This window comes from Heptranchias perlo, chromosome 4, assembly GCF_035084215.1.
Source record: "Heptranchias perlo isolate sHepPer1 chromosome 4, sHepPer1.hap1, whole genome shotgun sequence".
NCBI lineage: Eukaryota > Metazoa > Chordata > Chondrichthyes > Hexanchiformes > Hexanchidae > Heptranchias > Heptranchias perlo.
The window spans coordinates 112,242,219-112,269,449 of record NC_090328.1 but is presented as its reverse complement, the minus strand read 5'-3'; the positions used below and the strand labels follow the sequence as shown (position 1 = coordinate 112,269,449).

Genomic DNA, 27,231 nt, shown 5'->3' with positions numbered 1-27,231 from the left:
AGCGAGTATAGAAATAGGGGGATAGAGCAGATGAATGTGTGGCTGGAGAGATGGTGCAGGAGGGAGGGCTTCAGATTCCTGGGGCATCGGGATCAGATCTGGGGGAGGTGGGACCTGCACAGGCCGGACAGGTTACACCTCAACAGGGCTGTGACCAATGTCCTCGCGGGGAGGTTTGCTAGTGCTATGGGGGGGCGGGTTTAAACTAATTTGGCAGGGGGATGGACACCGGGATGTAGCATTGGAAAGGAGAAACAAGGGGCACAAAGGATTGGGAGAGAAAGATAGCACTAGAATAAGAAATAGTACGGTATTAGGTGGGTTAAGAGAGAGTAAACGAAAGTCTAAGATTGGTTTGCAGTGCATGTGTGTAAACGCACGAAGCGTGTTGAACAAAGTTGGTGATCTGCAGGCCGCAAATAGCCACATGGGAATATGGTGTTGTGGTGATAACGGAGACCTGGCTAAAAAAAGGGCAGGATTGGGTACTAAATATTCCTGGATACAAGGTGTTCAGGAAAGATAGGGAAGGAAAGAAAGGAGGAGGGGGGCAGTATTGATTAAGGAGAATATTGCAGTACTGGAGAGAGAGAATGTCCTGGAAGGGTCCATGTCAGAATTTATTTGGTTAGAGTTAAGAAACAATAGAGGTGCCATTACACTACTGGGTGTATTCTATAGGCCACCGACTAGTGGGAAGGATATAGAGGAGCAAATTTGCAGGGAAACTACAGAGAGGTGCAAAGCCATAGAGTAGTGATATTGGGGGATTTCAACTATCCTAATATAGACTGGGATAATAATAATATAAGGGGCAAAGAAGGGGAGGAATTTTTGAAGTGTGTTCAGGAGAACTTTCTTGACCAGTATGTTTCCGGCCTAACGAGGAAGGAGACATTGCTGGACTTGGTTTTGGGGAACGAGGCAGGCCAAGTGGAGCAGGTGTCAGTGGGGGAACATTTAGGGAACAGCGATCATAGTATCATAAGGTTTAGAATAGCTTTGGAAAAGGACATGGACCACTCTAAAGTAAAAATACTCAATTGGAGGAGGGCCAATTTCAATGGGATGAGAACAGATCTGGCCCGGGTAAATTGGAATCAAAGATTGGCAGGCAAAACTGTAATTGAACAATGGGCAGCCTTTAAGGAAGAGATGGTTCGGGTACAGTCTAGGTACATTCCCATGAGGGAGAAAGGTAGGGCAACTAAAGCAAGAGCTCCCTGGATGAGAAAAGAGATAGTGAGTAAGATGAAGCAGAGAAAAGGGCCGTATAACAGATGTCAGGTTGATAACACGTGAGAACCAGGCAGAATATAAAAAGTTCAGAGGGGAAGTGAAAATGGAAATAAGAGGGGCAAAGAGAGATTATGAGAATAGACTGTCGGCCAACATAAAAGGGAATCCAAAAGTCTTCTACAGGCCTGTAAACAGTAAACAGGTAGTAAGTGGAGAAGTGGAGCCGATTCAGAACCAGAAAGGAGATCTACTCATGGAGGCAGAGGAGATGGCTGAGGTACTAAACTAGTACTTTGCATCTTTACCAAGGAAGAAGATGCTGCTAGAGTCTCAGTAAAGGAAGATGTAGTTGAGATACTGGATGGGCTAAAAATTGATGAAGAAGAGGTACTAGAAAGGCTGGCCGTACTTAAAGTAGATAAGTCACCTGGTCCGGATGGGATGCATCCTTGGTTGCTGAGGGTGGAAATTGTGGAGGTATTGGCCATAATCTTCCAAACATCCTCAGATACGATGTGGAGATGCCGGTGATGGACTGGGGTGTCCTTAGATACGGGGGTGGTGCCAGAGGACTGGAGAATTGCAAATGTTACACACTTGTTAAAAAAAGGGCGTAAGGATAAACCCAGCAACAATAGGCCAGTCAGTTTAATCTCAGTGGTGGGGAAATTTTTAGAAACGATAATCCGGGACAGAATTAGCAGTCATTTGGACAAGTGTGGATTGTTAAAGGCAAATCATATTTTACTAACTTGATAGTGTTTTTTGATGAGGTATCAGAGAGGGTAGATGAGGGCAATGCAGTTCATGTGATCTGTATGGACTTTCAAAAGGCTTTTGAAAAAGTGCCGCATAATAGGGTTGTCATCAAGGTTGCGGCCCATGGAATAAAGGGGGCAGTAGCAGCATGGATACAAAATTGGCTAAGTGACAGGAAATAGAGAGTAGTGGTGAATGGTTGTTTTTGGATAGACTGGAGAAGCTGGGGTTGTTCTCCTTGGAACAGAGAAGGTTGTGAGGAGATTTGATAGAGGTATTCAAAATCATGAAGGGTCAAGACTGAGTAGATAGCGAGAAACTGTTCCCATTGGTGGAAGGGTCAAGAACCAGAGGACATAGATTTAAGATGATTGGCAAAAGAACCAAAGGTGACATGAGGAAAAACTTTTGCATACAGTTAGTGGTTAGGATCTGGAATTCACTGCCCGAGCAAGTGGTGGAGGCAGATTCAATCATGGCTTTCGAAAGGGAACTGGATAAGTTCTGGAAAGGAAAAAAGTTGCAGGGCTACTGGGATAGGGCGGGGGAGTGGGACTAGCTGGATTGCTCTTGCATCGAGCTGGCATGGACTCAATGGGCTGAATGGCCTCCTTCCATGTTGTAACCATTCTATGATTCTATGATTAGCGTAATTAATTGCACATTGTTCCAGTGAAAGTCACAAGGAGTTGTGATCGTCTAGTTTGATCTGATATGTAGAAATAATGCCCCCTTTAATCTTTGGGCTCTGTGGCAGTCCAATGACTTATCTATAGCCTTGTTTCCACCCATTTCAAATTCATGATTTCTTCCCCTCCCCAGGTCATGAAATTATAACTGCAATTTGATGACCTATTCTATGCGCCTTTTCAATGTGAATGAGGAATGAGGTGCATGACATATTTCAAGCTAATAACATACTGTCTGCATTGAGTAATGGGTAGGAATTGACAGACCTCAGGTTGTTACAAATTCTTCTAATTTGCTAGAGTTGTGGCAAAATTATAACTAATTTTACATTTTTTTAATAGTTGAACCTACAAGTACCTTTTTCATGTTATTAACTTTGAGCTATTCATTTTACATCAATGTTGGGAAAATAGATTGCACCTATTTTGACTTAAAAATTATTCCCAGGATGGTCTGAATTATTAAATTGGGGAAATCAAGTGATCCATTAGACTTTAGTAAATTTCACATCAAGTAAATAATGTGAAATTATATTCACTTGTGGAGACACCTGTCTGTTGTACAAGGTATGGTTTATGATTGATTAACACAACTGTTAACATTTCCATACTGTAACTGTATTTCCTGAGAAACTCAGGTGTCCTTTCTATTTAAAAAGGCAGTATTGTTTTCTGTGTGATTAGAAATAATGGGGTCGAATTGGGCATGGGTGGTAGTGCAAAAGGACCGCCCGTTATACACAAGCCCATTATACACCCCGCCTGTTTTGCCCCTGCCTATTTTAACCCCCCCCCCCTTTGTTGTATCCCCCACCCCCCAATTGAACACCCTGCCTGATTATAACATTGACTTCAATAGAACTGCATATTGGGCGGGTCTATAACAGACAGCCTATTGAAAACCCCTATTTTGCATTACCACCTGAGACAAATTTCTACCCAAATGACCATTTATTCTTATAGTGACAGGGATAACTATCTGTTACACTAAATGACCATTTATTCCTATTGTGACATAGAAACATCAAAAAAACATAGAAAATAGGAGCAGGAGTAGGCCATTCAGCCCTTCAAGCCTGCCCCACTATTCAATATGATCATGGCTGATCTTCCATCTCAATACCATATTCCCACTCTCTCCCCATACCCCTCAATGCCTTTTATGTCTAGAAATCTATCTAGCTCCTTCTTAAATATATTCAGTGACTTGGCCTCCACAGCTTTCTGTGGTAGAGAATTCCACAGGTTCACCAACCTCCGAGTGAAGAAATTTCTCCTCATCTCAGTCCTAAATGTCCTACCCCATATCCTGAGACTGTGACCCCTCGTTCTGGACCCCCCAGCCAGGGGAAACATCCTCCCTGCATCCAGTCTGTCTAGCCCTGTCAGAATTTTATATGTTTCAATGAGATCCCCTCTCATTCTTCTAAACTCGAGTGAATACAGGCCGAGTCGACCCAATCTCTCCTCATATGACAGTCCTGCCATCCCAGGAATCAGTCTGGTGAACCTTCGCTGCACTCCCTCTATGGCAAGTATATCCTTTCTTAGGTAAGGAGACCAAAACTGCACACAATACTCCAGGTGTGGTCTCACCAAGGCCCTGTATAACTTCAGTAAGACATATTTGCTCCTGAACTCAAATCCTCTTGCAATGAAGGCCAACATACCATTTGCCTACCTAACTGCTTGCTGCACCTGCACATTTGCTTTCAGTGACTGGTGTACAAGGACACTGGTAAATATCTGTTACACTAAATGACCATTTATTCCTATAGTAACATAGGTAAATAGCTTTTACACTAAATTACCATTTATTCTTATGGTGACACGGGTAAATATCTGTTACAGTAAATGACCATTTATTCCTGTAGTGACACGGATAAATATCTGTCACACTAAACATGCGCTGCAGAGCAAAAATAGAACGTCTATCTCCATCAAAGGTCTGCGGTTTGTTTTCTAAAACAGCATATTATTTCCAAAATAGGACAGCGCCATACCGACCAGGGAGGTTCCAGGTTTAGTCTTAGCCTTAACCAAGTTAGCTGATGGAGATAGGGGCATTACCATTGGCCAAAGCTTCACTGTGCTCAAGAGGGGGAAGCAGCTAGCACACCTACTCCTAATTATCATCAGTGACTCTTGCTAGAATGTGCAGGTATGTACATGAAGCTAGGACAGAATCAGGCTCAACTATGATGGCCCATGATCTGCTCAAAGATGAACATAGGCACAGGGACAGGGTACAAGTTGGCTGCCAGCAATGTTGGAACTAAACTGCCACCTTCGTGAGGGCAGGAGAGAAATCTGGAAAAAAACAATGTAACATCAACAGTAGCAGACAATGACTATACAGGTAAAAGAAAAATACTGCGGATGCTGGAAATCTGAAATAAAAACAGAAAATGCTGGAAACACACAGCAGGTCAGTCAGCATCTGTGGAGGGAACAAACAAGTTTTGTATTTCCGGTGCAGACTGCCACTGCCCTGCTATATATCTTTTCCCCAACAAGCTCAGCTGCATGGCTTCCCAGGATCTCCAAGGCTTCTTCCTCATGAAAGGTCAGAGGTCTTCTGTCAGGAGGCCTGAGATTCCCGGCAGTTAAAAACCACCTTCTCCCGTCAGAGAGAAGAAATGAGTATTTCAGTGAAGGCTGGGCAGAGTCTTTTGTTATCACAGTTTGACATATCAGGTTATCTGAAGGGTAAAATCCAAGAAAGGACATTATGTAGTGAGTTAAGGGGCTAGAAATTGTTCATCCTGGCCCCACAAAAATACATTTTGAAATGACCTTTTGGTGCCTGTCCTGGGTGTCCGGCAGCTTTTACTGGGCAGAGTGTCCACAGCGGGCATTCTTCTCAGTAGGCCATTAAAATGGTCTTAGGTCCCGATTTGCATAAATCCACAAGACTTCCGCCAACAGGGGAGAGATTTTAATTGCCAGCGAGTTTCCGGTGGGATTCCACTGGTTTCGGTTAGTTTCCTGCCCGCAGCAGTTTGAGACCACAGTGATTTTAACTGCCAGGTCCCCTTAACGAGCCTCTGTGAATTGGCCGTACCTTGGCTGCCCACTGACACTCAGATAAGTGACGGGGAAAATGAATCCGGGAGGTTTCATAGCCAGGAAGGAGGGGAGGAATTCCGGGGCAGGGGATACCTAACCTTTCCTTGTATGGCCCTGAGGAACACTCATACTCCTGGCTCCACAAAGGAAAGTAGGAAATTTATCTGGAGGCCGCTTCAATTTCCTGATCACCTCACCCTGGCCTTCACCTGCTGGGACAGCTATTATGGCTTCCTCACTCAGGCAGAAATTAAAATCACTTTTGGGACCTGATAATGTCATTGCACTCCAATTAGCATATGTGAATTAGGACCCCATTGCTTTGGGGGAAGGGTTTGTAATTATTTGTAACTCTTCTCGGTTTTAAGCCACCTTGATAATTAATTACCAATCTGGCAATTCACAGTGAGACCTGATACCACCAACCCAGGGCCAGTGACCCTTGTCAGTATCTTCCTGGTGTTGGTTTTACGTTCACAGTATTTGGAGTCAGAGGTGAGACTCTGGGGGACACCCCTCTGATAGCCATCAGGCCTGCTTATCTGCTTGCCAGGTCTGGCTGCCATTATGCTGGCTAAGACTAAGAAGCCTGGACTAATAATCCAGAAAACGTGCATTCAAATCCCACCATGGCAGTTTGAGAATCTGAATTCAGTTAACAAAATCTGGAAATAAAAAGCTGGTATCAGTAAAAACTCAACTGGTTCACTGATATCCTTTAGGAAAGGAAACCTGCTGTCCTTCCCCCTCTGGCCTATATGTGACTCCAGTCCCACACCAGTATGGTGGACTCTTAGCTAGCAAGCCAGTCAGTTGTGGCAAACGCACATGGACTGCAGCGGTTTAAGAAAGCAGCCCACTGCTATCTTCTGAAGGTAATTAGGGATGGGCAATAAATGCCAGCCTTGCCAGTAATACCCATGTCCCGAGAATAAATTTTAAAAAATGTTTTTGCTGTTCTGGGATGTTTTAATTTGTCATTATTGCAGGGTTTCTTTTGTGGTATGACAGATGTTGCTGATGCACACTGCAAGTGGTTTGAAAAATTCTCAGCATGGTCCAGTTTCTTGGAGTGCCACGCTGCTCTGTTCCCTGCCATTAAATTACTAGTAACTGTATAATCGTGAACATCCAAATTTAGAAAAAGGTGCACGCACGGACACTAGCCCTCTGATTACCTCATGCATTGTCACAATCAGCACTTGTGTCTCCACCTGGAATTTGAAAATTGGGTTCATTGTTTCTTTAGCACAATTGCTGACAGAAAGACATATTGTCTCTTTAAATTAAAAGGCAATCCACTTTGAACAAATTAAAATAAATAGAAACAGCTGGTTCAATGAGCTGCATTAGTACAGTAGAACCATGAGAAGAAGTGAATGAACTGAGAAAAAGTGACAGTGAATCACTGGCCTGAGGCGTTTGATTGTAAAGGAGCATCTCCTGATAGCCACTGAAGCAGATAATGACCATGACTGAAGACTGTATTGAGGGTAATTAAGATTCACTAAAGCTTTGGAAATGGCCACTGGGGAAAAGAATCATGTGATGCATGAGAGCTTTTCTAAGTACAGAGTATAAAGTGTTGGCGTGTAGCTGCATATTTTTAACATGCCAAGATTGGAGATCGCATTTCAGCTCACTCTATTCATTGCATACCTTTCAAAATTAGAACCAAATTCTCATTATAAACATTATGAATATCGAACATCAATTTATTTTTCATCTGTTCTGGATAACAGCTTCTAGGCAATTAAAGTAATGAATTTAAAATACTGTAATTTGCCCCTTTATGTGTTGTCCTACTTAAAACGTGATATAAAAGACCAGAAAACACCTTCAGGGTTTGATATCTGCCATTGTACTCTAATTCTAAAATAGTTCAAACAAAAGTACTACCAAGTGGTAGAAAAAGCTGACTCCCAATCTGAAGTACCACTATTTAGTTGGTTTATCAGGAGCCACAGCAAAAATTAAACAAATGGAATAAAAAGTGGGTTTTATTTCTCAACAGAATGGAGGAGCATTTTTGTAATCCTAGAAATGCTGACATAGTACAGAGTGAAGGGCAAACGACTGCTGTTTGTAATTAAACTATGGTATGTTCTTGGAAAATATGTTCCGTTTGTGTGGAGGAAACAGTAGTGAAATTTCCTGTACATCCGTGTACATTTCAAATACCTTAGATTACACTAACCATGGTCTACACAACTCAAGTCTTTGAGTTGATGCAAAGTTATTAATTCCTTAAACAAAAATACCATTTCAAAATTTTGAAAATATTTAAGTACAGACTGATCCACATACAAATTGCAAAAAAGTTTTCTTTAGACAAGTTGTGTTTTTTTTACTGCTGATCATTCTGCCTTTGTCAAAACTAATTTCAATTTTTGACAGAAGTTATACAAAGGACTGGGAGTATTTTACACATCAGTACAGCTTTTGACAAGGTGCATTCACCTGTTAAGCCACTGCCTGAAGCTATTTTCAGCAAATGTAGGGCAGGTGGAGGTATAAAGCTATTCAGGGCATGTTCAGCTGCATCCCCACTACCCTGCCATTTTCCATGGTTATATATAGATGGGCGGGCCTATATAATTGAGAGAAACACAGCCTCCACCATGTTTCCCACCATTTGCACTCTTCAAATACTAGGGTCAAGGAGCTGCCTGATTGCCCCCCCAGTGTCCAGAATTCAACAGTCAGTGAGGGGACCCTCATGGCAAAAAGAGATGAGAGGCCTTTGCAAGTGCTCTCAGAGCACGGTAGCGCACAGATCCTATCATCCAGAAAAGCAATATTCTTGAGAAAAAAATGTGTTTTGCTGGCTGGGTTTTCATCCCAATGTGGTAGGCCCCACTCCAGCCGGTCCCCTAGTGGCGTGACTCCCTGGTGGAGGCCGGTTAAATGACCCAAGGCCAGAAATATGGCCAGAGTTAGAGGCATCTCCTGAGCAGAAAGTCTAGGCCTCCATGCTCTAACAACCCTCTGCACAAAGAAAATCTCCTAAGCTCTCCATATGTTCTTTTGGTAACAATCTTAAATTTATCTCTAGTGTCTGACTCATGGATCAATTATGTTCTTTCCTCCTTCGAGTTTCTCCTGCCACATGTCATTCCCCAACCAAGAAGGCAGGCAAGTTCTGCCAGTTCTGAGAGCTGGGTCTGTGAGATGTGCCGATATTCCTTTCTTCTGGGATGACACCACTCTGGGATGGCCTGGCTGTAATGGGAAACTCACTGTGTGGGCATCACAGGGTCTGACCACTTGTGCAAGCTGTGCTACCACTGACTTTTAGTAAATTATTTTTAATGTGAATATTTAGGTACATTGTCCCCATTTTATTTTTATTGCCTTTTCTTCATCCACCCAGCCTGATGCCTGCAGCTGGGAAGGTGCCTGTTCTCAGGCCGATCTTGACGCCTCCTGTAACCAGTTCCCAGGGAGTACCTGGGATGTTTCATTTAATATATTTTCTTGTGCTTTAATGGGCTCACAACTGAAGATAATATTTCTTTGACTAAATTCCCTTCTAATTATCTCAGGATTATTGCAAGACTGGGATATGTAGAGGACAGTTCGGCATTATGCTGCATATGTGCATTTCATAGGTCGCAGATTCTTGCTGATAACATCCCGGTGAACCTGCTCACATGTGCCGCAAAGTGTGATATGCCAATATAGGGAGTGTATTAGTGCGGCCGATTTTAACCCAGTTTACCAGGTGGAAACCAGACGGGTGGGTAGTTAAAATGGCCACATGTGACTTACCCCCTCCGAACCCACTTCCTTCCTACGGGTTGTAATTTTAACCTGCTACTTCGAGCAGGTGAGTGTGACACTCACCGAATGCAGAGAGAGGTCCTTCTGTAAGTATGCAGATCTGGTTCTGATGACATCATCGGGGCATGACTGTAATTTTAACCCAAGGTCCGTGCCTTCTCTGCCAGGCCAACCCGGAGCCAGAGAAACGTAAGTTATTTTTAATTTTCTTTTGTATCCTTATGGGCCAGGAGGAGCAAGAGTTCTCCTCTGGTCCCCAGAAGGAAACCTTGGGCGTCCCCTGCCCTGGGCTTCCATCCCTCCCCCCCTGACCACAATGCTCCCCCGCCGCCCCCCCCCTCCCCCACCTTGAGCACTAACCTGACAGCTGGGGCCTGTAGCTTTGGGTCCCCGGCAGTAGCCTCCTGCTTCCACCCACCGACCAGCTAGCGCTAGAGTTAAAATCTTCCAGGCCACAGGCTGCGAAAGGCCGCCTGGGGCCTGTCCACTCGACTTCCGCCGGGAGTTCAAATCCAGGCTTATCCTTCTGGGTGATGCAGGCCAGGGTCTTCCACTCGTGCTGTCATCAGCCTGAGATTTTCACCCCCATTCATCTTAAAGGACTGAACACCCTGCTGCACTGTACAGAAGTTACACCAACAACAACTACTTGCATTTATACAGCGCCTTTAACGTAGTAAAACGTCCCAAGGAGCTTCACAGGAGCGATGATCAAACAAAATTCGACACTGAGCCACATAAAGAGGTATTAGGACAGGTGACCAAAAGAGGTAGATTTTAAGGAGCGTCTTAAAGGAGGAGAGAGAGGTAGAGAGGCAGTGAGGTTTAGGGAGGGAATTCCAGAGCTTAGGGCCTAGGCAGCTGAAGGCACGGCACTCAATGGTGGAACGATTGAAATCGGAGACGCGCAAGAGGCAAGAATTGAAGGAGCGCAGAGATCTCGGAGGGTTGAAGGGCTGGAGGAGGTTACAGAGATAGGGAGGGACGAGGCCATGGAGGAATATGAACACAAGAATGAGAATTTTAAAATCGAGGCATTCCCGGACTGGGAGCCAATGTAGGTCAGCGAGCACAGGGGTGATGGGAGAATGGGACTTGGTGCGAGTTAGGATACGGGCAGCAGAGTTTTGGATGAGCTCAAGTTTATGGAGGGTGGCAGATGGGAGGCCAGCCAGGAGAGCATTGGAATAGTCCAGTCTGGAGGTAGCAAAGGCATGGATGAGGGTTTCAGCAGCAGATGAGCTGAGGCAGGGGTGGAGTCGGGAGATGTAATGGAGGTGGAAGTAGGCGGTCTTGGTGATGGAGCGGGTATGTGGTCGGAAGCTCATCTCAGGGTCAAATAGGACATCAAGACTGCGAACGGTCTGGTTCAACCTCAGATAGTGGCCAGGGAGAGGGATGGAGTCGGTGGCTAGGGACGGAGTTTGCAGCGGGGACCAAAGACAATGGCTTCAGTCTTCCCACTCGTGCTGTCGCCAGTCTGCGATTTGCACCCCCATTCATCTTAAAGGACTGGATCCAACTCTGGGCTTCCAGACTTTTTTTCTTGGGCCCTACAAAGGTTTCATTGGGTATGATACTGAGGTTTTAAAGGGCATTGTTTTCCTGAAAAAGTTTTTGTCTTATCTCTTTTTTCAAATGAACTGCATTAAAATACATTGGTACATTGTTTGTATATGACATAATTGTGATTAAAAAATACCTGCTGTTTTGAATCCTCTCCATCCTCGAGTTACAAAAAAACACGTTTCCCAAATTCGTTAACACAAAGACAGTGACCCTCTACATACAAACATAGGGAAATGACGAGCAGGAAAAGACCAGCTGGTTCATCAAGCCTGCCCCACATTCATGATGCCTGAGGCATCCTGACTAGACACTTCCCACCACCCCCCACCATGTAATCTCCTGGGATTGGCAAAAGTACAGAGAAAAACCCAGGGCCAATAAGGGAAAAACGAAATCTGTAAAATTTCTCTCCGCCTCCCTCAGGCGATCGAAACCAGTCCAAGAGATCACATTGACCGTGCATACATTAACTGTTAAGCAACCTGTTGTTCTTGTTTGTAAACTGGTGGGACACTGAATATCTGGGAACCCCCGAGAGATTATTTGCTAGCCACTTTGGACACCACTATCATGTAATACTGCCACCTGTTCTGCTGATCATTGTAATAGACTGAATCTGACATTTGCAGTGGGCTTATTTGTTTCAAGATCACAAACATTTCCACGATGACGAAATTACCCCCTCACTCTACTACCCTGGTGAGGTGGGTGGGGGGGGGGCGGTGGGAAGAGACAGAATGAAGGGCAAGAGCGCATAATATGGACAAATGGTGGGGATTTCAAGTTGAGGAAATAATTCAGACTCAACTTACCTTTTCAATGGTTTAGTCATTTGATGTAATTGTTTTGTATGATATCTTATTCAGAAACAATACTTCTTATGGTAAATTTTACATCTGAAAATTAAATCACCCTCGTGAGAGAATAAAAACCTGAGGAAAATACTGAAATATAGCATTTGAAACGAATCTAATAAAGAGATCAAAGTATCCACATTAAAGGACTTGAAGTTAAATATGAACTGTTCACTTATCCTTAGAAAAACAATCCCTTATTATTCTTAATTATGTATAATCTACCTTCAGGGCTAAAGCCCCACAAAACTGGACTCAACTCAATCTTACATAAAACAGGAGAAGTAATTTTTGCTGATGCCTGTCTACTTTGGTATCTGCTATTTTGAATGTATGAATACATTTTCAGACAAAGATTAACTTGTGTATTTCAGAGTTCACGAACAGCTCGATCTGAGGAGGAGGGAGACTCCCAGTGGGATGCGTGGGGTCCGTGGAGTGAGTGCTCACGAACCTGCGGGGGTGGAGCTTCGTATTCATTGCGCCGATGCTTGAGCAGCCGGTAAACTCTTCCTTTTTCCTTTTTCTTCCCCATCCTTTTTCCTGCCCAAGCAAAGTGATAAAGTGATATCAATATTGGAAATGAAACACAAAAAAGGTGTAAGCTAAACTCCCTCGGCCCCAACAATATCCCTTAACCTCAGACTCGAAAGAACACTCCTTGCTTCCTCAGTGTGATTGCATACATTTCCAGCACTTGCTATACTTATAGCCTCTCTGAGTGAGATTGTCAATTCTGTACCAACCTGTAGCCAGTTTTACCCTTTGGATTTATTTCCCCCTGACTTGGGTTTCAATCATCTCACACCGATTGAATGAAAGTCTCCACCCTGACAGCTTCAAGCGTCTTAAATGAAATAAGTTTGGGACAAACTGGGGGGATTTAAGCCTAAACCACATAAACTGCCCTTATATTAGCAAAAAATGGCAATCTCACAAGGATGACTGGTGAGGGGGTTTGAAAATGTCACACTGGTAAAGTAGAGGATGTTATTCTGAAGTTGGCACTGAGATAATTGTTGGGCAGAGTGAAGGAAGGAGTTACTTTGCATCTAAAAATGTTGGGAATCCTCAAGGCTGACATGGAGTGCCCAAATTAGAAATTTATTGCCCTAACATAAACAAAAAATATGTTGGATATTGGATGCATTGTAACCTGTGTCCTTTGGTTGAGCCTGCCCATATGTTCCCTGTATCATAGCTTTGCCAGGTAATGTATGGGTGCAGTTTTGACTTCCCATTCCTGATGCCATGAGCCTGCATGTAGCATCATTGCTGCTAGAGTTTGTTTCACACCTTACAGAAATGTTTAAATATATCTCAACAAAACTTTTTTTCCTTTAATTTCTATAGAACTCACTGAGTTATAAATTATTTATATTTGTAAAGATGTTGAAGAATAAGATAGAACTAACAGTCCCTTAGAGGCTGAGACAGGAGAAATTATAATGGGAAATAAGGAAATGGCAGAGACGTTAAACAAATATTTTGTATCTGCCGTCACAATAGTAGACACAACAAGTATACCAGAAATAGTGGGGAACCAAGGGACTAATGAAAGTGAGGAACTTAAAGTAATTAAGATCAGTAGAGAAAAAGCTGATAAATCCCCTGGACCTGATGATCTACATCTGAGGGTTCTAAAAGAGGTGGCTGCAGAGATGGTGGATGCATTGGTTGTGATCTCCCAAAATTCCCTAGATTCTAGAATAGTCCCAGTGGACTGGAAGGTAGCAAATGTAATCCTGCTATTCAAGAAAGGAGAGAGAGAGAGAAAACCAGGAACTACAGGCCTGACATCAGTCATCGGGAAAATGCTGGAATCCATTATTAAGGAAGTGGTAACAGGGCACTTAGAACATTATAATATGATTAGGCAGAGTCAATACGGTTTTATGAAAGGGGAGTCGTGTTTGACACATTTTTGAGGATGTTACCAGCAGGGTAGATAAAGGGGAACCAGTGGATGTAGAATATTTGGATTTTCAAAAGACATTCGATAAGGTGCCACACAAAAGGTTATTATGCAAGATAAGGGATCATGTGGTTGGGGGTAATATATTAGCATGGATAGAAGATTGGTTAACGGATAGAAAACAAGAGAGTAGGAATAAATGGGTCATTTTTGGGTTGGCAGGCTGTAACTAGTGGAGTGCCGCAAGGATCAGTGCTTGGGCCTCAGTTATTTACAATCTATATTAATGACTTAGATGAAGGGACCGAATGTAATATCCAAGTTTGCTGATGATACAAAGCTAGGTGCGAAAGTAAGCAGTGAAGAGGACACAAAGGGGGAAAAATTGGATAGGGCCTGTTTTTGGGCGAGAGGAGCACGATCCGCTGTAACCATGCACCCAATGGTCCCTGCGCAGGCAGGATGAGATTTTTGTCAGGCCTGAGGACTTACCTGCAATCTGCGTTGGAAATCAGCATTGAACAAGGATTCCATGCAATTTGCACTTTCCACCAGCAGGGAGAAGCTCCAATCTCTTAAATGCAAGCTGTCTGTTAGAAATCTTTTAAAAGTAGCTGGTACCTGTTATTTGCTGAATATAACAGCTTTCTGTCTGCACGGAGTCTGAACGGAGATCGCACATCGCACACGTAAAGCACAGATGCAGGTCCCATCCCTATTTTTACATACTGATGAGTTATGTTAAAACATTGAATAAAGGTTGCGCACTACTAAATCCCACATCCTCCAATCTGCATGCCAGACCTCACCAATCTGCCGATCTGAGAGTCCATGCACCAAGGTTCTCTGCTGATGCACCAGAGGCCTTGGTGCAAGAGGTGGACAGAAGGAGGGACATCCTATTTCCACGGTGGGGGGGAGGGGGGGGGGAAGCAAGAGGCCCTCCAGACATACACCCAAAAGGAGGCAGTAGGGGATGACGTCAATGCCAGGCACACAGCATCATGAACATGGATGCAGTGCAGGAAGAAGTTCAATGCTTTGACATGAGTGGTCAAGGTGAGTGAGGTCAACTGTCAAGTGGCGTCTCATACCAATTACACCAGTAGCCGCAACCATTGCTCCACGCACTACACTCCCCATCACCCACATACCAACAAATGCTTTCCATCAGTACTCAACCCTCTCACCCTTACACATTACCACCATTGCAAGCCGCCCACCCACAGCTCACAGGCCACACGCACTGGCATCTATTCAACTGAGAAAGGCACATCCCCCAAACACACGTCCCGCTTTCTTGCAGGAGAAGCGGGCACGTATCAGGAGGCAGCAAGTGGCGGTGGCATTTTGCCCCTCGAGCCTGTTCCACCATTCGATCAGAACAGGGTGGACCTGTGACCTAACTCCATATACCCACCTTAGCCCCATATCCCTTAATACCCTTGGTTCACAGAAATCTATCAATCTCAGATTTAGAATTCTCAAGTGAGCTAGCATCAACTGCCGTTTGCAGAAGAGCATCCCAAACATCTCCCACCCTTTGCACGTAGAAGCATTTGCTAACTTCACTCCTGCACATCGTGGCTCTAAATGCTAGGCTATGTCCCCGCATCCTAGTATTCAAGTGTAGCAGACCTCCAGAAACAGTTACAAATGTCTGGGCAGCCAGAAGCAATAATCCAGCCACTAAGCTGTAAATCCAGCATGGTCCCTTTAAATAGTGCCGGTGGAGGGTCCTCCAGGCTCTCTAAGAAACGTTCAGATGGTCGGGATTAAGACCGTGCGTTGAGTTGAGCGTTAAGTCCCAAAATCGTGTCTATCGCTTTAAATCAGCGTTGTACACTAATTGAAGCCATTTTTTCCCTACTTTACGTGATTCCAGCGTTTGTTATCTGCGCCAGCGCTAACTCCTATACCAAAATGGTGTCTGGCACACATCACGCAGGAAACGTGCGTGCGCAGCCAAGTCGCCACCTTGGATGTCGAAGAGCCTGTGTCGCGCCGAAACAAGAGCGCTACATGGCCCAATTTAGCACCCAATGGGGGAAAAATTGGATAAGGGTCCGTTCTGGGCTATGGTAAAACACCCCGTGCCCGACGGACCCTGAGCAGGTAAGACGCAAGTTTGGACGTAAGGGAGCACTTACCTGCAAACGGCATTCCTTTCCAGGCCTTGCATGTGGAATCAATGCAATTTGCACTTTCCAACACTAGATGAGCTCAATCTCTTAAAGGGAGGATGTTTCTTAGAAATCTCTTAAAGATAGCGTGTACCTGTTATTTGCTGAAAATAACAGTCTGCTGTCTGCATGGAGTATGAACAGAGATCAGACATCACATACATAAAGCACAGATGCAGATCCCATCCCTATGTTTACACACTGATGAATTATGTTAAAACATTGAATAAAGGTTGTGCACTACTAAATCCCACATCCTCCAATCTGCACGCCAGACCTTACCAATCTGCCGATCTGAGTTGGTACCAGGCCTGCGAGAGTACATGCACCAAGGTTCTCTGCTGATGCACTAGAGACCTTGGGTGCAAGAGGTGGACAGAAGGAGGGACATCCTATATCTGGGGGAGGTGGGGGCAAGAGGCCCTCCAGACATATACTTAAAAGACAGTGGGAGGCAACGGGGGACGAAGTCAATGCCAGACGCACAGCATCATGAACATGGATGCAGTTCAGGAAGAAGCTCAATGCTTTGACATGAATGGTCAAGGAGAGTGAGGTCAACTGTCAAGTGGCGTCTCCTACCAACTGCACCACGCACTACACCCCCCTTCCCCCACATACCAATAAACTCTTTCCAACAGTACTCAACTCTTCCAATCGGATGCTTCCTTTCGCCCTTACACAGTACCACTGTTTCAAGCCGCCGACCCACAACTCACAAGCCACACACACTGGCAGCTATTCAACCATGACAGGCACATCACCCAGACACACGTCCCACTTTCTTGCAGGAGAAGATGGCGCTTATCAAGAGGCAGCAAGTAGCAGTGGCATTTAGCCCCTCGAGCCTGTTCCACCATTCAATGAGATCATAGTGGACCTGTAAACTAACTCCTTACACCCATCTTAGCCCCATAGCCCTTAATACTCTTGTTTCACAGAAATCTATCAATCTCAGATTTAACATTCACAAGTGAGCTAACATCAACTGCCGTTTGCAGAACTGCGTTCCAAACGTCTCCCACCCTTTACGTGTAGAAGCATTTCCTACCTTCACTCCTGCATGTCCCGGCTCCAAGTGTTAGGCTATGTCCCTGCGTCCTAGGAGAAGTCTAGGAGACCTCAAAAAACAGTTACAAATGTCTGGCAGCCAGAAGCAATAATCCAGCCACTAACTTGTAAATCCTGCATGGTCCCTTTAAATAGCGCCGGTGGTGGGGGATCCTCCATGCACTCTAAGACACGTTCAGATGGTTGGGGTTAAGACTGTGCATTCAGTTGAGCGTTACATCCCAAAATCCTGTGCATCACTTTAAATCAGTGTTGCACACTGATTGAAGCCATTTTCACCCTACTTTATATGATTCCAGCGTGCGTTATGTTTGCCAACTCCTATACCAAAATGGCGTCTGGTGCATGTCACGCAGGAAACATGCGTGCGCATCCAAGACGCCATCTTGGATGTTGGAGAGGCTGTGTAACGCCGAAACAATGGGCGCTACATGGCCCAATTTAGCTCCCACAGAGTCTTCTAAGGGATATAGACATGTTAAGTGAGTGGGGAAGAAGATGGCAGAAGGAGCATAATGTGGGGAAATATGAGGTTATTCACTTTGGTAGGAAGAATAGAAAAACAAAATATTTTTTAAATGGTGAGAAACCATTAAATGTTGATGTTCAGAGAGACTTGGGTGTCCTCGTACAAGAAGCACAAAAGTTAGCATGCAGGTAGAACAAGCAATTAGGAAGGCAAATGGCATGGTGGCCTTTATTGCAAGGGGGTTGGAGTACAAGAGTAAGGAAATCTTACTACATTTGTACAGTGCTTTGGTAAAACCTCACCTGGAGTACTGTGAACAGTTTTGATCTCTTTATCTAAGGAAGGATATACTTGCCTTAGAGGCGGTGCAACGAAGGTTCACTAGATTAATTCCTGAGATGAGGTTGGGTAGAATAGGCTTAAATTCTCTGGAGTTTAGAAGAATGAAAGATGATCTAATTGCAACATATAACATTATGAGGGGGCTTGACAGAGTAGATGCTGAAATATTGTTTCGCCTAGCTGGAGAGTCTAGAACTAGGGGGCATAGTCGCAGGATAAGGGGTCGGCCATTTAAGATTGAGATGAGGAGGAATTTCTTCACTCAGAGGGTTGTGAATCTTTGGAATTCTCTACCCCAGAGGGCTATGGATGCTGAGTCGTTGAATATATTCAAGGCTGAGGTAGACAGATTTCTGGACTCTGGGGGAAACAAGGCGGTGCAACGAAGGTTCACTAGATTGATTCCTGGGATGAGAGGGTTGTCCTTTGAGGAGAGATTGAATAGAATGGGCCTATACTCTCTGAGAAGAATGAGAGGTGATCAGGGAATCATAAAAATCATAGAAAATTCACGGCACAGAAGGAGGCCATTCGGCCCATGAGCCAAACAGCCTAATCCCATTTTCCAGAACTTGGTCCATAGCCTTGTAGGTCACGGCATTTCAGGTGCACATCCAGATACATTTTAAATGAATTGAAGGTTTCTGCCTCTACCACCCTTTCGGGCAGTGAGTTCCAGTCCCCTACTACCCTCTGGGTGAAATTTTTTTTCCTGAGCTCCCCTCTAATCCTTCTACCAATCACTTTAAATCTATGCCTCCTGGTTATTGACCTCTCTGCTAAGGGAAATAGGTCATAAGAACATAAGAAATAGGAGCAGGAGTAGGCTTTCCTGCCCCACGAGACTGCTCCGCCATTCAACAAGATCATGGCTGATCTTCTACCTCAACGCCATTTTCCTGCACTATCCCCATATCCCTTGATGCCTTTAATATCTAGAAATCTATCGATCTCTGTTTTGAATGTACTCAATGACTGAGCCTCCACAGCCCTCTGGGGTCGAGAATTCTAAAGATTCACCACCCTCTGAGTGAAGAAATTTCTCCTCATCTCAGTCCTGAATGGCCTACCCCTTATTCTGAGACTGTGACCCCTGGTTCTAGATTCCCCAGCCAGGGGAAACATCCTCCCTGCATCTACCCTGTCAAGCCTTGTAAGAATTTTGTATGTTTCAATGAGATCACCTCTCATCCTTCTAAACTCCAGAGAATACAGGCCTAGTCTACTCAATCTCTCCTCATATGACAATGCCGCCATCCCAGGAATCAGTCTGGTGAACCTTCGTTGCACTCCCTCTATGGCAAGTATATCCTTTCTTAGGTAAGGAGACCAAAATTGTACACAATGCTCCAGGTGCGGTCTCACCAAGGCCCTATATAATTGCAGTAAGACATCTTTACTCCTGTACTCAAATCTTCTTGGAATAAAGGCCAACATACCATTTGGCTTCCGAATTGCTTGCTGCACCTGCATGTTAGCTTTCAGTGACTCATGTACAAGGACACCCAGGTCCCTTTGAACATCAACATTTCCCAATCTCTCATCATTTAAAAAATACTCTGCATTTCTGTTTTTCCTACCAAAGTGGATAACTTCACATTTTTCCACATTATATTCCATCTGCCATGTTCTTGCCCACTCACTTAGCCTGTCTATATCCCCTTGAAGCCTCTTTGCATCTTCCTCACAACTCACATTCCCACCTAATTTTGTCTCATCAGCAGAATTGGAAATATTACATTTGGACCCCTCATCCAAATCATTGATATAGATTGTGAATAGCTGGGGCCCAAGCACCGATCCCTGCGGTACCCCACTAGTCACAGTCTGCCAACTTGAAAAAGACCCGTTTATTCCTGCTCTCTGTTTTCTGTCTGTTAACCAATTCTCAATCCATGCCAGTATATTGCCCCCAATTCCATGTGCTCTATCTTTGTTCACCAACCTCCTGTGTGGGACCTTATCGAAAGCCTTCTGAAAATCCAAAGACACCACATCCACTGGCTCCCCCTTATCTATTCTACTAGTCACATTCTCAAAGAACTTCAATAGGTTTGTCGAACAAGATTTCCCTTTCATAAATCCATGTTGACTCTGCCAAATCCTATTATTATTTTCAAAGTCTCCTGTTATCACATCCTTTATAATAGATTCTAGCGTTTTCCCGACTATTGATGTCAGGCTAACAGGTATGTAGTTCCCTGTTTTCTCTCTCCCTCCTTTCTTAAACAGTGGGATTACATTTGCTACCCTCCAATCTGCAGGAACCATTCCAGAATCTATAGAATTTTGGAAGATGACAACCAATGCATCCACTACCTCTATAGCCACCTCTTTCAAAACCCTGGGATGTAGATCATCTGGTCCATGGGATTTATTGACTTTCAGTCCCATTAATTTATCTAGTACTATTTTTTTTACTAATACTAATTTCTTTCAGTTCCTCATTCTCGCCCGACCCTTGGTCCTTCCTATCCACTCTATCTAGGCCCCTCATAATTTTGTGCACCTCAATTAAATCACCCATCAGCCTCCTCTGTTCCAAAGGGAACAACCCAGCCTATCCAATCTTTCCTCATAGCTAAAATTCTCTAGTCCTGGCAACATCCTGGTAAATCTCCTTTGTACCCTCTCTAGTGCAATTACATCCTTCCTGTAATGTGATGACCAGAACTGTAATGAAGCTGTGGCCTAACCAGTGTTTTTGCAGTTCCAGCATAACCTCCCTGTTCTTATATTCTATGCCTCGGCTAATAAAGGAAAACATTCCATATGCCTTCTTAACCATCTTATCTACCTGTCCTGCTACCTTCAGGGATCTGTGGACATGTACTCCAAGGTCTCTCACTTCCTCTACACCTTTTAGTATCCTCCCATTTATTGTTTACTCCCTTGCCTTGTTTGCCCTCCCCAAATGCATTACCTCACACTTTTTGATTGAATTCCACTTGCCACTTTTCTGCCCACCTGACCAGTCCTTTGATATCTTCCTGCAGTCTATAGCTTTCCTCCTCACTATCAACCACACGGCCAATTTTTGTATCATCTGCAAACTTCTTAACCATGCTCCCTACATTTAAGTCCAAATCATTACTATATATCACAAAAAGCAAGGGAACTAGTACTGAGCGCTGCAGAACCCCACTGGAAACAGCCTTTCTGTCACAAAAACACCCGTCGACCATTACCCTTTGCTTCCTGCCACTGAGCCAATTTTGGATCCAATTTGCCACTCTCCCTGGGATCCCATGGGCTTGTACTTTTCTGACCATTCTGCTATCTGGGACCTTGTCAAAAGTCTTGCTAAAATCCATGCAGATTACATCAAAGGTACTACCCTCATCGACCCTCCTTGTTACCTCCTCATAAAATTCAATCAACTTAGTCAGACATGACCTTCCCTTAACAAATCCATGCTGACTATCCTTGATTACTCCGTCCCTTTCTAAGTGACGGTTTATCCTGTCCCAAGAATTGATTCCAATAATATGCCCACCACCGAGGTTAGACTGACTGGCCTGTAATTACTCGGTCTATCCTTCGCTCCCTTTTTAAACAATGGTACAACGTTAGCAGTCCTCCAATCCTCCTGCACTGTGCCTGTATCCAATGAGGATTGGAAAATGATGGTCAGAGCCGCCGTTATTTCCTCCCTTGCTTCTTTTAACAGCCTGAGATACATTTCATCCGGTCCTGATATCTTACCTACTTTCAAAGATGCTGATCCCCTTAATACTTCCTTCCTCACTAAGTTTGTCTCATCCAATATTTCACACTCCTCCTCCTTAACTACAATCTCTGCATCGTCCCTCTCTTTTGTGAAGACAGATGCAAAGTATTCATCAAGAACCGTACCCACATCTTCCGCCTCCACACATAGGTTACCTTTTTGGTCTCTAATAGGCCCTCCTCTTTCCTTAGTTATACTCTTGCACTTAATGTATTTATAAAACATCTATGGGTTTTCCTTGATTTTAATTGCCAATATTTTTTCATGCCCTCTCTTTGCTTTCCTAATTTCCTATTTAATTTCACTCCTGCACTTTCTATACTCCTCTAGGCTTTCTGTAGTATTGAATTCTCAGGGCCCGATTTTAGCACCGGGTCTCGGGTGCGTTCTCGGCGGGGGGGCCTCTAAAATCCCGAAATCGAGGAGCGGGACCGGATCGCGCCTCGATCCCGCCCACTTCCAGGTTCCGCGCTGACGTGCGGAGGTGCGTGCGCAGCCCCCGCTGGTGGGAATCCCGCAGGCAATTAAAGCCAGCGGGGTTCCACTTGAATGTATTTATCTAGGTATTTCAGGTCATTAAATGACCTGCTTGAGCTGTTTTTTTAACAAGTGTGGGATTTTACGGTGAAATGAGACTGTTTCCCATACTGGGGGAAACACTCTCACTCCCAACGGACGTGTTGCAGCCAGCAGCCTGTGGCAGCTGCCAAGGTGCATTCCACAGGTGGGGGGGGAAGAGCCTTCACCAACGCAGGAGGACACTCCGTAACATTGGGCAACGCCTGCCCTCCACCACCCTCCTCCAAGCCAGAAGATTCACCGGCGTGGAAGTGCAACCCCTGTGCGAGGACACACATTTCTAGCGTGCACAACCCCGCAGACCTACACCTGCCAGATGGGTGCTGCGTTGACATCCTCGGAGGACGAACAGCATGACCAGCCTCGCAGTCCACGCCGTCCGCCTCAGAGACGTGCATCCCCACAACACGGTGCTGTGGCACATCCACCTGTACAGCAGGATGGAGGGCATCCGCAGAGAGAGATGCGTCGCAGGAGGCACTACCCTCCGCACAGGGTCTACAGACCGAGGCTCAGCTTCATGGACCTCTCTGAGGAGCAGTGCATACGTAGGCTCAGAGTCACTCGCCAGGTAGTCGCCGACATCTGCAGCCTCCTTAATGACGAGCTGCTCCCGGATGGACCAAGCAGCATCTTCTTACCCGTCGCCGTCAAAGTCACCACTGCCCTCAACTTCTTCGCCTCCGGATCCTTCCAGGGCGCCACGGGGGACATCACCGGGGTCTCTCAGTCGTCTGCACATAAGTGCATAAGGCATGTCACCGATGGGTTGTTCCGCAGGGCCTCGACCTACATCAACTTCGCCATGGATGAGCGCAGCCAGACGGAGAGGGCGGTTGGATTCCATGCTGTGGCTGGCTTCCCACGGGTGCAGGGTGTAATCGATTGCACCCACATAGCAATACGGGCACCTCCACATGAGCCAGGGCTGTTCATCAACAGGAAAGGGTATCACTCCATGAACGCCCAGCTCATTTGTGACCACCGCCAGAGATTCCTACACGTGTGCGCCAGATACCCTGGCAGCTGCCACGATGCCTTCGTCCTCAGGGAGTCCACCGTCCCGTCCCGCCCCTCTTCCACTTACCCAACACCGGCAACGGCTGGCTCCTCGGCGACAAGGGATATCCCCTGCACACGTGGCTTATGACACCTCTGAGGAACCCCATTACCGAGCCGCAGCGTCGATATAATGACAGCCACATTGCTACCAGGTCTACAATTGAGCAGGCTATAGGGCTGCTCAAGATGCGCTTCAGGTGCCATGATCGTTCCGGGGGGGCGCTCCAATACACGCCACTCCGAGTGGGACGAATTATAGTTGTCTGCTGTGCCCTGCATAACATGGCACTACAGAGAGGGGTGCCGCTGGAGGAGGCCCCATGCACACCCGCCACCCACATTGAGGACGACAATGAGGAGGAGGAGGAGGAGGAAGAGGAGGAGGGGGGAGAGGAGGAACGACCCATGGGCCGAACACCAGCTCACCTGCGTGCTCGTCAGGCCAGGGAGGCACTCATATGTCAACGGTTCTCCTAACATCACACTGTGTGAGGCGTTCACATGTCATAACGTGCACAGACGAGGGTCCATACTGGCTCCCTCCACAGAAGAGTGGTGCCTGTACACCTGCACCCACTGTATTATGCCCAATGGGTGGGACGGGGTGGTCGTCGTCATGATGAGGCGCACGGAAGGGACATATTGCGCAAGCCGCAGAATTATGGACAAGAGGTGGCTGCATTGGTGAGAAAAAGTGAGTTTATTTTGTGTTGACATTCAAAGAGTGGAAATAAAAAAAAATAGACAAACACCCTGGTGCAATCCTTGTGTGCTCACGGAACTTTAGGCTTTCGTTTCCGGGTACCCCTACGTGGTGCTACCCCTGTGGCTCCAGCAGAGGTGGTGGCAGGTTGCTCCTGTTCGTGCCCTGACCTGGTAGATGCTTTGGGCCGACGCCCCCTGGGTTTCGGTGCCCGTGAGGGCACCTCCACAGACTGCTCCTCCTGCACCTGTGCAGGGGCAGACTCGGCCACCTGGAGAGGATGGACTATTGCGGGCACTGGTTGAGAGGGGGGCAACGGGTGAGACGTGGGGGCGCCTTGAGTAGCGTCCACATTTCCATTTCCCCGTTCACCATCTTCCCTCTCATGGCCAAGGCCCACATCACCCCTTCCACCCTGCTGGACGGCAGTTTGGATGACATGGGTGAGACCTTGCAAGGCCACCTCCAATGTATCTGTCAACCTGTTGATGGCGGCAGAATGTTGCTCGCCCTGAATCCGAACAGCCGTTGTGAGGGCCTGGATGGACTCATTGGTGAGCTGTGCGTGACGCTCGAGGGAGGCTAGCCTGTCCTCCACCGCAGACGTTCCCACACCTACCCGCGACACTATCTCAGAGATGCCTTCACGTCCCTGCGACACTATCTCGGCGATACCCTCCTGCACCTGTGCCACCATTCCCCTTATGCAGGAGTTGGACTCCTCCATCCTCCGTGCGATTGTGGAAAGTGCGCGTGGCACCTCTCCCAGTACCTCAGCAATGTGCTGGTGCCCCTCGACGACTCTCCTTTTGACTGGTGGCCCCCTGGGTTCAGCATCTGGGTCCGGCTGAGCAGAGCCTGGAGAAGAGTGCTCCCACCGACGCGGACCCTCCGCGGCTGACCCTGCCACCAGGGTCTGCTCATGCTCACGTGTGCGCGGTGACTCACCATGTGCAATCCCAACTAACTGAGGGGGGGGACTCACCGAGGTGTGTGTATCTGCGCTGGTGGATGCAAGGCTCATGTGTAACGATGCACCCTCAGAGACAGGCATGTCCTCTGAGGAATCGCCCTCAACCGAAACGTCGATCGCAGACGGCCCTGCAAGAGAACAGAGGGCAATATCAGGCATGTGTCCAAATGTGGCGGTGCGGCATATGCCATGTGATGCTAAGATCATTCGCGATCATGAGCGATGAGTGCCAGCTTTCCCTTACCGGCCGTTTCGCCAGGACCAGACTCGCCATCCGCCACCGACAGGCAATGCAGCGTGCGGCTGATCTCCAGTGCCTCGACCTCGGCGTCTGTCAGGGCCACCTCGTGTGGCGGGCCCCCTCCGGTGCGTGCCCTATCGCGTGCGTTCCTGGCCATCTTCTCCTGTGAGTGCAAAACACAAATACGTTATTGAGTGATGATTACAATGTGAGACGCTTCAAGCATTGGTGTGAGTGGGTTGAGCGTGTGCCAGATGGATGGGAGGATGCGTGTGCCACATGGCCATCCCATTGTATGGGCATTGGGGTGTGTGGTAGTGGTCGAGTGGGGACAGGGACGGTGGGTACGTGCAGGCACTGTGAGGATGATAGTTGGGTGGCTGTGAGGATTGGTGCGGGAGCGCAGTGCTGTCAGTGGAGATGGGGTTGTGAGGTGTTTGAGGTGATGTGGAAGACGGAGTGACGCAGAGTGCGTTAGTGTACTCACTTTCCCGGACCTGGTGAGGTCATTGAATCTCTTGCGGCACTGAATCCAAGTGCGGGTGGTGTTTCCCCTGCTTGTGACCTCAGCGGCCACCTCCTCCCATGCCCTCTTGGTGGCGCTGGCAGGGCACCTCCTTCCATCTGTGGGGAACAGCGTCTCCCTCCTCATGCGGACCCCGTCCAGCAGCACCTGGAGGGCGTGGTCCGTGAAACGGGGAGCAGCCTTACCCCTGTGCTCCTCCATCCTTCACGGAGTATAGTTTGTGGCTGGAGGGGCTTTGGTGGACTGCCCCTTTAAATAGAGCGCCACCATCGCCCAGACGTCAATGCGCATGCGCAGGCTGCCGGCACGCAGCTGAGAAGCGCGGAACCCGTAACTGCCGGCTAATTACATCAATCATCCCGCGATCGCGCGCGCGCAACGCACTCAATTCGGATGGCGCGTTTTCCTCGAACCCGACTGACCACCCGCTGCCAACCTGCACCCCTGGTAAAATCGGGCCCTCAGTGTCTGACATAAGCTTTCCTTTTCTGCCTTATCTTACCCTGTATGCTTCTTGACATCCGGGGGCTCTAGATTTGGCAGCATCACCCTTTTTCTTTATGGGAACATGTTTACTCTGAACCCCTTGAATCTTCCCCTTGAATGCCTCCTACTGCTCTGACATTGATTTACCTTCAAGTAGCTGTTTCCAGTCCACTTTTGCTAAATCACTTCTTAGCTTAGTAAAATTGGCTTTTCCCCAATTGAGAACTTTAACTCCTGTTCTATCTTTGTCCTTTTCCATTACTATGCTAAAACTAACTGAATAATGATCACTACCACCAAAATGCTCTCCCACTGATCCTCCTTCCATCTGCCCAGCCTCATTTCCTAAAACTAAATCCAGAACTGCTCCCTCTCTTGTTGAGCTTGCTACGTACTGGCTAAAAAAGTTCTCCTGAATGCAATTTAAGAATTTTGTGCCCTCTATACCCTTCACACTGTTTGTGTCCCAGTTCATATTAGGATAGTTGAAATCCCCTACTATTACTGCCCTACTGTTTTTGCTCTTCTCAGAAATTTGCCTACATATTTCCTCTTCTATCTTCCTCTGACTGTTTGGGGGTCTATAGTACACTTCCAGCAGTGTGACTGCCCCTCTTTTGTTCCTTAGCTCAACCCATATGGCCTCATTTGATGATCCTTCTAATATATCATCCCTCCTCACAGCTGTAATTGTTTCTTTAACCAAAATTGACACTCCCCTCCTTTTTTATCCCCATTGAAACATACAAGATTCCGAGGGGGCTTGACAGGGTAGATACTGGGAGGTTGTTTCCCCGGCTGGAGAGTCTAGAACTAGGGAGCATAATCTCAGGATAAGGGGTCGGCCATTTAAGACTGAGATGAGGAGGAATTTCTTCACTCAGAGGGTTGTGAATCTTTGGAATTTTCTACCTCAGAGGGCTGTGGATGCTGAGTCGTTGAGTATATTCAAGGCTGACATAGATTGATTTTTGGACTAGGGGAATCAA

General features: G+C 46.4%; 1 protein-coding gene across 1 annotated transcript in view; it reads left to right on the top strand.

Moving 5' to 3' along the window:
* The window catches only part of LOC137320664 (ADAMTS-like protein 1), a 613,156-nt gene that overhangs the window by 185,354 nt on the left and 400,571 nt on the right, over positions 1 to 27,231 (top strand). The window contains exon 3 of the mRNA XM_067982343.1: positions 12,337 to 12,464. Within this exon, the coding sequence (XP_067838444.1) occupies positions 12,337 to 12,464 (128 nt within the window). The remainder of the gene's footprint in view (positions 1 to 12,336; positions 12,465 to 27,231) is intronic.